A 12630-nucleotide genomic window follows, 5' to 3' on the forward strand; every position below is an offset into this window, starting at 1 on the left:
CGCCGCTTTAAATTTAAGCGCTGAAGAGGCTGAACACGCCGGAGATGAAGAATCCGGAGATTCATACATTTACCCCCTGGAGTGCTTCTAAATTCAACTCTTGCTCTCTCTCTCTTGTTATGTGATATTTAATGTTGAAAGAAGCACTCCCTCACAAAATTGTAATAAACAAACACTAAATGTGCGGAGCCCTTTTTCCCTCTTCCCCTTCGGACATAAAGAAATTTGAGTTACATGCAGTAGTTTCAGCTTTTCTGTACACAACAAATAATATAGAAAGGAGGTTTGGACACAAGTAGACTTAACTTCATCATAGTACACCATGCCCAATGTATTGCATCAGATGAAGAACAATGTACTGTCCTTCATGCTTAAGTATTTACAACAATGGCCCTGTATCTTATTAAGTGATAATTACCACAATGCATAAGAAGATCCTCATGGAACTCATACAGCTCATCTCGAATTTCTTCTGGGCAAGGGCTGTCTTCTAGTTGTTGGAAATTCAGAAGCATGTTAATCTTTAAATATAAAAGAGACAATAGTTACTGCACTGCTAGGACCTGCCTGGAAAGTAATGGACTTTCTTTGTTCACAATATTACCTGTTCCTGTGGAGGAGAGCGGAACTCCCTAGTTTTCTTTGCGGTCAGAGCAGCAGACATGTTCAGTGCTAGCATCAATTCATTGTAACGAAACTTCTGGTTGTATTGTAGCTTGGATACAAAGTTATCAGAGAAAGAAACAATGGATTCCACACGGTGTTTCAGCTCACAGTCACAGAAGTGATGAAGAAGCTCACACATCTGAGAAGAATAAGGGACTGTACAGTAAACCACTTGTGTGGCTGAGATATAGTTGTAGTGGATGTTAATCCATGACAATCTCATCTAACACTACACAATCTTATTTTAGGCAAGTGTGTTATAAAGACGGTAAAGGAAGTAGAGGTATATTTATTCTGCATACATCATATGGCGAGCAAGCATGGATAGTACTGACTATGGCAGTGTGATGGCTTATTTGCATATTTAAAACAGTATTTTTGGTCTAGATGGGGCACCTGTAACTTCTGTATATGCGAAGGATATTGGATATTGGATATCATTATCAGTATCATTTGCTAACTAACTTCACCAAAGAGAGATGATAACATAAAAACCAAGTTTGACAGCATACTAAAATGTCTTTCTAACTTAACTCTAACATATTCATTAAACAAGTGTATTAGGAGAAGATTACATCTGTGATTTGTGCAAGTGTGAGGACCAGGAACCCACAACATACAGCAAGAGTGCTTTAAGAGGTAAAGTAACACACATAAACACACACATAAATGCATTAGTAAACAGGAATGTGGGTTTAAAATGGCACTGAATGTATACTATAAAACTTTTTAATAAGATACCAGTAAAATATATACAGGCTTCATAAATGAAATATTACTGCTGCACATCTGTACTAAACAAAGAAAAATGATAAAACGTCACCTGAAGTTTGACAGATTCTGGGAGTCGAGTCTGCAGTAAACCTTTAACAGGTGCCTTGGCATCCCTTATTGCTTTCTCTCCAGCTTCCACAGCCTTTTCATCATCCTGTACCACCTCCTCCTTATCACAGTTCTCTTCTGCGTCCTCCTCCTTGTGGTCACCAAAAACATTTGGATCAATGAGTAGCAGAATCTGACGCACATCCTCATCTTCGAATACTCCCATAATAACGAGAGTGGCGATGAGTTTGAGTATTGGCACAAACTGGAAGTCCACTCTGCCCCCCACTGGGTCTCGGATATGTTCTCCACTGCTTTGTACTGCTTCTGTTAGCATGCTAATTGCTTTACATTTGAGGATATCAATGGGAATTTCCGGGCCATTTTGTTGCCTTTCTTCCCCTGTCAGTACAAAGCATGGTGCTGTAAAACGAAGATCAGACTTCAGACAGGTACTACGACCGACCCCAGGTAAGCCATGTCTTTTAGACTCATCAGGGAAGAGTCTGATTTGTCGAGTCTCATCAGTGATGGGAATAATAAACTCATTGTTCATCATAAGCTTCCCCTCTTTGGCAGACTCCAGGTACATATTGATGAGCAGATTGTAGAAACCTGATCGCAAGAGGCCAGGCAGGTATTGGTTATCAATGGTATAGAAAAGTTGGGACTGATCCACATGGCTGCACAAGGCATGGGCAACACGGTTATTACCCAGTGCAGAAGCTGCACAGTACAGCTTAAGTGTGTGGTGGTGAAATTTCATCAGGTCTTCCTGCTCAGATAGTTCCATAATATCAATACACCTGATAAACGGACAAGAAAATAAATGGCGATTAAAACAAACAAGCAAGCATTGTACTTTCAGAAAGAGAAATATGCAGGCATTTCATTTTGCTAGTACTATACAATCAATCTTACTGTTGCTTGACTAATATGGAGAATGGGAGAAGCATTTGTACGTCTATGTAGAATATTTTGCATATTTATTGTAATGACTTCTCCCCAGTACAACAGCTCCCATTATTGCATACATAAGTGACCATTCCAAGCCCAGGTGCCACATGTGGAAAACCACCTTTGCCCCTTACTCTTCACCGCCCGGCAGTGACCTTGAATCTTATAGAGCTTGTTAGCTTTGACAGGTAGAGGGGAAAGTGAGCTGGAGGACAGCTTGAAAGCTGTTTTTAATTTTCTTTAAAACAAAACCAATAAAATTACCCCCTCTGCTTCCCCCTAGAGGATGCCACCCGAGGAGAGCTACTATCCTCACCTCATAGTATCAACACCTCTGCATACATAATAATTCAGACCTTGTTCTCTAAACATTTCACACTATACTTTACCTATTTCCCGTTTATGAACAGGATATATTTTCTGAATAGGAGATGAATTTAGTTATAAATATGAGTTTATAGCATTTTGCAGTTATTTAATTTCTGGACATGTAACGAAGGACATGAAAAGGACAAGAACCTATTCTCCTCAGGTATATGCAATGCCATCATCTGCAGGGGCTCCAAACACTGCACCACCCAGCCGTGACGCTCGCTCACACGTTCCGTTTCCACTTTTAGGAAAATAATTGGCATTCGACTCCAGAGAACAGGTGTGATAGACTGCACGTCTAAACGAGGTGGGCACTGCGGCACAGGATTCTTCTCCTCACTCTTAAATATTCCAGCTGAAAGGGGCATAGTGTTCTGCCAAACAAACATTGTTATTGTTGAGATGCAGAGTTAATTAAAAGAATAATTAAATAAAGCTAATAATCTTTCAAAATCTCAAAAAGTAACTTTGGCAATATCTGGCACTGGAAGATATTTACAAATTGAAAAACTGCAACTATAACCCACAATAACTAGAGATTTGATCGTTCCAGTGCAAGTTAATGAGTGAAATAAAATGTCTGGTCAATATGGGATATTGCACATATGTATTTTGTTGGGAAATAACTCTCAGTAAGAGCAGGACATCACAACAGGTTTAGCCAAGGCAAGGAGCTTCTTGGAAGAGAATGGAAATCTGAAACCCCTCCCTCACGGACATATTCCACACAAAAAACCTGAGTATGGAAATTTTGAGAATTGCAACAACTGCAGAAAAATAATATTATGTTTTTAAACACAGACTTGCATGGGAGAGACCCTACAGTACTGAAGTGGACACAATAAGCTACCTCATCATTTCAGTGCAGGGTGTTGATAACTGCAGAAGTGTTTTAGACATTACAATTTAAAGACACCCTTATTTATTATTACTTTCTAATCATTGTATAATACTGGATATAACTTGATTGCATTATACTTCCGTTATATCATCTCTACATTCACTCAACAAACGCAAAATTATTATTGTGCAATTTAATTATTAGGTAAATATGTCATAAAAATATCAGCTGCAGAGTGTGTGCTCCTAAACAACAAAAATGATCTTACTCTATGGCAGGTAAATGAAAAGATCAACACAAAGAGAAAACAATACCTTTAATTTCCCAAGTTCGAACTGGAAGAGATTAGTGCTAGTTGGCTGCAGAAAGCAAGCTGGGAACAGCTTGGTGTTTGGTTCAACCTAACAAGTTAAATGGATTTATTTTAGTGAAAACCATCATCTAACACAGTGTAGTAATTCCCTCTAAGCAAAGTATTACTCAAACACAACAGGACAATTCGAGTTATCTAAGCTGGAAGCCAAAATACTAATAGCGTGGTACAGCTTTGTTAATAATCTGTTACATTACCTTAATGGAATTTTAAATATGATAGCTTACATACACTTTCAGCTAAAAAAATCTTAAGAAATAATGGATAAATTGCTATATAAGTTGCAGCAAAGAACATTATTGTCAAGTAGTTTTGTCTACATTAAATGTTAACTTTTGGAATAATGGTAATGTATGTTTCTGAAAGAGATATACCGGCGCACCAGATAATCATATACCCAGTCTATTATTGTAATATTTGTTATCATGTGACTGGGTTGGTGCACCCTACACACGTTGGGCTAATATTCACAAAGAAAAGGTAGAGAGTAGAGAACGTGTATATTAGGGGCACTCTATGATTGTTTATTTATATAAAACATACATTTTAATGGTTCATTTAAAACGATAGTAAAGTCCCAAAATAGTACCTTAGTACCACTAGTAGCGAAATAAAACCAAAATAATAATCAAAATAAATTTGTTAAAAAGACAGAACCAACTGCCTAGCCTTGCTGTGTGATGTGTTTTACAATTCTCTTAATTATATTATATCTGGGTAATATCGATCATCATGCTGTCCAGGTGTCTGGCGTGATAAGCAGTTTAACCAAATCAGTATAGGCACTATTAAAAGTGCAAGAGAGATGAGCTATATCATTACAAACAGTTCCTATTTGCATATATATGATGTTATAAATCTAATTCAAATGGATTATTTCCTTTCAATACTTTATTGATGGAGGGTGAGACAATTTAATAAAGTTGAATCCATAACATTTGGGACAAAATCAAGACCATTATATTTTCTTTTATAAGGTAATTAGGTCTAGATATTCTAATATAGTAAGAGTTGGTAGCGCAATTATATTATATCCCGTTGTACACAACTGTGCTCTCCTTTATCACCGAGAACGCCAAAGTAGCTACCATCCAGTATTACTCCCTAATGAGATTGTTGTAATGTCCCTCTCTGGACTACAAACAATTCCTAACGTGCTGACTATAACCACGCTCCCCTCTGGACAAAGCTGTGGGGTAAGGTGGTCATGTAGTATCAGACCTCTGTTATATTGTAGCCCCTTAATATATTGTAGCGTATCTCCCTAGTTTATACACATAGCGGCAGCATGAGTCACACATGTAAGCAACACAGCGAGGCGAACGCCGACGCGCGTTTCGCTTACTCGCTTTAACAAGGCAAGGCCTTGTAGTAGTAACAGTACATAAAAGTGACATACCCTAATATGACAACTAAAAATTTTCATTAAGTGAAGATATTAGTCTGCTATATTAATGTAATCATTACTATAATTGTCCCTTTCATGTGAAATGAAATACACATAAACCTATGCTGTACGTTGATAATCCTTCTACTAAAACGAAAGCCGAAACAAAAGCAACTACACATTAATAATATGAAAATAAGTTAAATACATTTTAAGAAAATCCCCCCCCCAAAAAAAAACATACCTGGTAGCAGGTGCCAAGATCTTTCCCATTGGCTGTAAATGACAGTAGACCCGTGGCCAGATCAACAAGGCACCCAATTTCAATATCTACACTGCTACGACTTGACCTCTGCGAGCCAGTGGAGAGGTCGCCTCCCCACACCATGTAACAATTGCTACGCTTAACACTGGATGTTGTACATAAAAAAAAAAATAAAAAATAAGAAAAATAAAACAAGAATAAATAGGACAGTAAATGAAAATAATTCTATTACATGTACACAGTTTTGGCACTACATTTTGCATTGTATTGTAATGTGAGTATTGAAGGCACATAGTCAGATTTTGTTCTATGGATAACACCTTTAGTCAGTTCAAAACAACAGACAAGAGGATAGAACCAGGCCCACCCATCTCTCACCAGACACTATGCAGCTGTTGTTAAAGTGTAACCGGACAACAACAGGATCATACCTTTCATGCACTCTGCCTCTCTCGTCTCCTAAAGTGACGGTCACAGTGCAGTTCTTGCTCAAGTCAAAATTTTCAGTGTAGAAATGGTAGTCAGGAGTCACCCATCCTACCCATACAGAAGATGGATCTTGGCCAGCAAATATTCGTACAGAATAGTAATACAACTACAAAATAAAAGTATATAATCACTGGAACTGAAAACATAAAACAATTTCTAAAAAGATGATGAACGGTCCAACAAAACTAAGAACACAAATTTTATTCCAATGTTGTAGTATTAAACAAATACAATGGACATGAGACATGAATCATCTCACATATAACTCATTTTCTTTTATTTACCTTCAATAAAAATAACAAGCAGCACAAATGAATAAAAACTCACTGTGGTAGTGTGCGAAGATGCTTCTTGAAGTTGGTTTCTAAAAACAGGAGGTACAAAATTAACATAATTTGGTTACGTTTAAGTGAGATTTCATCCATTAAGTGGTATGAGGCATAACTCCCCCTCCCTAGGCTTTAATTATATATGTCAAGAAAACAGATTAATGTTTCATCCTTGACCCGTGTTTGGTGTCCCTTGCTTGCTCATAGCTGGCTGATACAGGCTCCATATACAGGTAAGGCAATGGGTAAAATAAAATGAGAAGTGTGGTTTTGCAATAGGTGAAGTCATGAGCAGGTGAGAATACTGACAACAAAGCATTGTACCTCTTCTGGAAGGGCTCCTCATTGTTGAAGGCAGAGTGGAACTCCACAGGCATACTCAGTCTGCAGTATATCATATCTTCATTACTGTTCTGGGTGCCAAAGGTCTTGTGTGTAACTTTTAAGCTTGGAGGGATTTCTACAGTCCCATCTTTCCTTGTTACCTAAAAATCACAAAGTTCATATGAAAATGTTTACAATGGAAACCATCTGAGGCCAACACTTCTTATCCGCTCTGGTAATGCACAGTGGTGTTACTTTGTGATATACTAACAAAAGGGAATAGCCACCGTTTGTAATTTTACTCCCCAACTGTGCATTATTGTTTCAGATATAATTACAAATGAATAAAAGGGTATCATATATGCATATGTAATAATGCACTCTATACTGTAAATCATACGTATATTAGAAGTCACTAAAGTGAACTTAGAACATATATATGTCACAGAAGTCTCAGATCACCTCTAAAATCTGTAATAACTTACAGTAAGAGGTGAGTTATTCTTTGTAATACACAGGTTTTCCATAAGAGCACTGTTCACTGATGACATCAGAGCTCACTAATTATAAGCAATGAAATAATGGTTTATAAAGATATTATTTACAGGTGTATTACTTAGAGTGAATATATCACTTGCATATGAACATATTTACTGCTCTTTGACCAATGCATGGGCATGTAAACAATATGCACTAATTATAGATTTAAACAAAAAATTGTAGCACACTGGTAGAAAGAGAACCAAGCTACTCAAAATTTCACGCAGCTGAAAGAGATTTTTTTTTTCACAGTATCAATTAAAGAGTCATTGAAGACCAGTGAAAGAACACAAGTGAAGGATTATTGCTGAAGTATGAAATACTGCAAAACAGCTAGTAGGGGGCATCATAATTACCTCAATATGAGGATGATCTTTTGGCACATTGACAAATGTTGGTAAGCGCTTGCTGAACCACATGGCAACATCTCTGTTCATGTTGACCGCAAATGGTTGGAAGCCTTCCTGCAGGCCGCACATTGTGTAATATTTGAAGGTGCTGGCATCTTTTCCTAAGTTCATGCGACCAATCTGAGACAACCCGAGGGAGCAGACAGGGACAAAACCTGCAGAGAACAAGTACAGGAAATATACTTTCAGAGGCTGAACAGATGGTAAGCTCTGCAGGAAAATGCCTTTAGCAATCCGTTAGTAGAACTTCAGGCTAATTGTGGAACTATATTTAGTGCATTCATAAGAATTTATACAGGGCTGAAAACGAAAACCTTCCATGTTCAGTAAAAATAGGTTTCATCTTGGACTGAAAAATTCACAGATCAGCACAAATCAGGGCACATAAAAACATTTTAAGTGTATTCTTTATTTATTTTTTTTCGAAATAAGTTTTTATTGAGATTTAAGAACATAAAAAGGTTATACAAACATTTTCAACAGTATTTGTTCTGGTTGGTAAATGATAAAAAAAAAAAAAAAAAAAATACAACCTCATGACATCATGCCAAGGAAGAATAAATGTATCAAAAAGAACAAACATTTCCAACCACATAAGGAAAGCTGTTGATAACCTAGTACACAAAGACAAACACAGGGGAAGTGTATTCTGTAAAACATGCGTGTGTAATGTCCGAGTACCATTTGTCAAGTCCACGTTACTTAAAACAGCTCCCTGAAAGCTGTATGCTGTAAGATAATTATATGAAGAAGAGCTTAAACTACTTGGGCAGCAACCAGAGCTCATTTATTGTTAGCTGAGCACTCAATGGATACCGAAAGTCCGAGTCATTAGGCAAATGTACTGCTTGCCATGGATGAATTAGCGATATCCATTTACTAAGTAAAGAAAACACTATTGTTCTGCTATGTGGCCTTACATCCATTTGAGCAGCAATTAACCTGTCAGCTACTGATGGAATTTGAAAATGTACTGTACAGACAAAACAATTATAAAGCAGATCTACCAGTCTAGCATATGACTGTTTGACAGAATATTATTTGGTTTACAAATAGAGTGCGAGACCACAGTGACCTGAAATGACGTAACGCTAGAACTTGGTTCCACCATGATCACAGTGTCCACTCTGGTGACCTCTGCCGCTATAGATCACCATACATTGTAGCCTCTACCAGTCTATCAAAGAGGTATTTATCCTTCTATGCTCAAACTACATAGTATAATATCATCTCTAGATGAGGCAAAGATCCTCAGCACTCAACCAATTATTGATTTTATTTACATTACTCCACCAATGTTTTCACTCCACCCCAGTCAGGTGGTCTGGGGTTTTTATTTGAAGTCACTCTGAAATATTACATTATCTGAGAAATTAAGAGACGTCGATAATATGCAATATGTAAAGTATATAACGACTGTCCCATAGGACCCAGCCTTGCCTTTGGGCTAGTTTGCACACTTTTCGGGAACAAATAATGACGTTACACATACACAATGTAGGAAAGAGCGTGCACAATGGTTTACTCAATGCAGAATTGTGAGAACACTGTACTCCAGTTTTCCCTCCCTTATTTTTGCCAACTCATTACGACATTGGCCGATATTGACTATCGATAAGAAACCTCCATTCCACAATTTGCCACCCTTTTAATGTAGTTACAAAAGGGTTCCTAATTTATATGATCTTCCTGGTCACAAATATGCTGGTGGGATAAAATGTGATTGTGAATAAAAAGACCCTCATTTGCATACTTCACAAACTGTTTTACCCGTATGAATTCTTCTGCGGAGCACTGGGAACATACAAACGTGTACACATATATGGAATACTTGTAGAGCACACCAAAATTATGGCAGTAAATAGAGCTTTTAAGTTTTTCAGTTGTTCAATGACCCCCTTATGGGAACTTTTTTTTTCCATAGGCCTCTTACCCTTATTTTTACCCAGCCTTGGCTGAGTAACATAATAGGGTAAGAATGCAGTGAATACCTGTCTTCCACCCAAAATCATGTCAAAGTGGGGCCAAATCTGGTCAGCTACATGGTAGTTATATATAGAACAGGATACAAAAAAGCTAAACATAGCATCAAACTTCTTTCCTGCTAGGCTTTGGGAGTTCAGGGTAATACAGTCAGCATTTCACGGGTGGCAGATAGAGTCTGCAGCTTCATTTAGTGGCAACGTCACTTTAGTAGATGACACATATACAGGAAAATTATACTTACTATGTCGCACTTCTCTAATTCTGTTCTTAAGCAACAACATTAATATGTGATGTCATTATGCTCAATGATTTAATATACTAATCGCTAGAGAGAGAGATTTAAAATGGTGCAATATGACCCACACAATAGTGCAGATATATGACAAGCGGCCCAGCATTTTGTTAGTTGAAAACAATTCTATCACTGTGTATGGACAACGTACAATTTATGCATCTTAGCATTTCAAACATTCATCAAATTAACAAAGTATTCTTACTGCACTATATAGAATATCAAAATTCCATTTCTCTGTGTGTACAAATACTTCTATAAAGTGTTTTTGTGTATTACATCTTTCAATTAAGTTAATAAAAATCTTGAGTGTGCGGGCAACTCTAGGGTAAAATGGCTCTTTGGAAACTAGATTAGTTATGTTCTACTAATGTAGCATCATGTTCCAAACAGAAGTCCACAATACATTTTACAGTTTCTCCAATTGCCACAGGAGAACCACTAAAGAATAATACACATAGATTTCATATGTGGTCACAATAATGACCACATATTTCCAAGGAACAGATTATTCAATAGCCAAGGATGCCCTAATTGCTTTTACCAAATGAACACTTATCACTTTCAGGTTGTAAGAAAATACAATGATGTACTACTATATTGCAGGAAACCTTTAAAATATTTGAAGTTTATCACTTAATGAATAACACAGTAAAGGAGGGGACAAAAATAGTGGACAGCTATTTGCTACTTTATAATATCCACTTGTTGTTAGAAGCATTGTCATGACAATGTGACCAATTGCTAGATTGGACTGATACAGAATATTGTTCTACTTATATAGAACTAATTTGCCAGTGTTCGTAAATGGGACCGGGCCTAGCCTGTCTGCACTTACTGCATTACTGCTGTGGGGTGCTGAGGGATTTACAGAACAATAGCATGTCATTTATTATTAGTTGTTGCGATTATAAAGCCTACATCAGCTGAGACAAAAGTATGTTAACCCTTGTTTAGTAAATCTTAATTTGTGTTTACTAAATAATCTCATTAAGATTCAGTGCAGAGTTGCTTTCGTAATGCATTTTATATCTTTTTTATGTCAAATTCTACTCCAAACACTGAAGCAACAAAAGCTAGAACAAAATATTATATCTGAATGTTAACTTAGGCTAATTGCTAAAATAAGGATGAAGCCATTTCTAAGACTTAACATTCTTCAGAATACTAAACAACGGCTCCTAAACTGTACCTCGCTGAACACTTTGTTGATAAAAATGTTCTATTGTGACAGTCATACATCAAATATCTTGATCCACTTTTAGCAGTATTATCTATTTTCCGTTGCAAACATTGATAGACAAATAAAGGAACTTAAAAAATCAGATATTTCAGTTCTCTACAAAGTCTAGTTCAGATGAACAGTTTATGAACACTTTTTAAATACTCCTCATATTACATTTTGAGCGGAGCTTAGACACAAAAAATAAACGATCACAGGCTGCAAAGTTAAACACTATACAACCAGTAAAACAAGCTAATCACACAGGTAAATGTCTGCACCAAAGTCCTTAATCTTAAAAAGTAACATCTCTGCACAAATTCTTCCAAGAACTGTGAAAATCACTACTGCAAAAAAGGTTATGTACGTGACATTCTGTGATAAGGAGGAGTCATATAAAGAGCTCGGTCAGTGATACTGCATAACAATGAGTTTCAGTCTCTTACGTTTGCACAATTTTTTTTAAATAATTTAAAATATAGTTTTAGTTCTATTATGTATAGGTTTGTAAGTTGCATTACTTACCGTTCTCAATTTCAAAGTCAGCAAATGCTAGCTCAGATCCTTGATTGGTGATGAGAAGTTCCCCATTTAATGTGAAGATCATTGATTTGTCTTCTAAGTTAATCATGGATCCAACCACATCTCCTGGCTGCCAGTTTCGGCCAAAGAAAGAGCTTCCCATGTTCCAACACTGGCCCTGTGAGTAGTATTTACATTAGTTCTTCTGTGTGATAGATATGTTGTGTTAGACTTTATCTAGTTCAATTTCTATCCTCCTGCTGCTACAATATCAGCCTGAATCGGGGCAACACTTCGTGCCTTAACAGCACGTAGCTAGGGCAGTAAAGACCTTAATAAATTAAATGCTAAGGGCCTGTTTATCAAAGTTTTTTTAATGTAACAATTCCTTGTGACATATATTGCTGTGTGAACACAAATTTTTATTTGACCTACTTATCAGTAGTGCGAAAACCAAATTTGCCATGTAGTATTAGTATTGCCATGTAGTAGTAGTATTAAAACATAGTACAACCTTGAACTTAATCACTAATTATGCTGGTAGCTCCAGTCTGAAATATATATTTTTAATTATGTAGAAGTCACTTACTCTACTTCCTTCGAAAACAAATGCCCGATCGTCTGCCCCAAGTTCAATATCCGGTCTACAGGTAGGCCTGGCCCAGCCTACCCGTATGTCACCTCCAGTCACCACTTCAAACTCAAAATACCACTGCCCAGATTTGACAGCATATGTCTGTTCTACCCTGAAGAAGCGAATCTTGTCAATGCCAACTCGCTCCATCATTTGGTCAGCTGCAGAAAATAATAGCAAAAAGAAAAAGTTTACCTAA

At 36.9% G+C, this 12630-nt stretch overlaps 1 protein-coding gene across 1 annotated transcript in view; it reads right to left on the bottom strand.

Moving 5' to 3' along the window:
• RYR3 (ryanodine receptor 3) overlaps nucleotides 1–12630 on the bottom strand; it is a 467844-nt gene that overhangs the window by 242595 nt on the left and 212619 nt on the right. The window contains exons 27-38 of the mRNA XM_075193561.1: nucleotides 12387–12592; nucleotides 11801–11975; nucleotides 7722–7930; nucleotides 6826–6986; nucleotides 6500–6536; nucleotides 6115–6278; nucleotides 5663–5828; nucleotides 3973–4059; nucleotides 2965–3191; nucleotides 1490–2294; nucleotides 605–805; nucleotides 419–521 (exon numbers count right to left, since the gene is read on the bottom strand). Of these exons, the coding sequence (XP_075049662.1) occupies nucleotides 419–521; nucleotides 605–805; nucleotides 1490–2294; nucleotides 2965–3191; nucleotides 3973–4059; nucleotides 5663–5828; nucleotides 6115–6278; nucleotides 6500–6536; nucleotides 6826–6986; nucleotides 7722–7930; nucleotides 11801–11975; nucleotides 12387–12592 (2541 nt within the window). The remainder of the gene's footprint in view (nucleotides 1–418; nucleotides 522–604; nucleotides 806–1489; nucleotides 2295–2964; nucleotides 3192–3972; nucleotides 4060–5662; nucleotides 5829–6114; nucleotides 6279–6499; nucleotides 6537–6825; nucleotides 6987–7721; nucleotides 7931–11800; nucleotides 11976–12386; nucleotides 12593–12630) is intronic.

Source organism: Mixophyes fleayi, chromosome 12, assembly GCF_038048845.1.
Source record: "Mixophyes fleayi isolate aMixFle1 chromosome 12, aMixFle1.hap1, whole genome shotgun sequence".
NCBI classification, from domain to species: Eukaryota; Metazoa; Chordata; class Amphibia; order Anura; family Limnodynastidae; genus Mixophyes; species Mixophyes fleayi.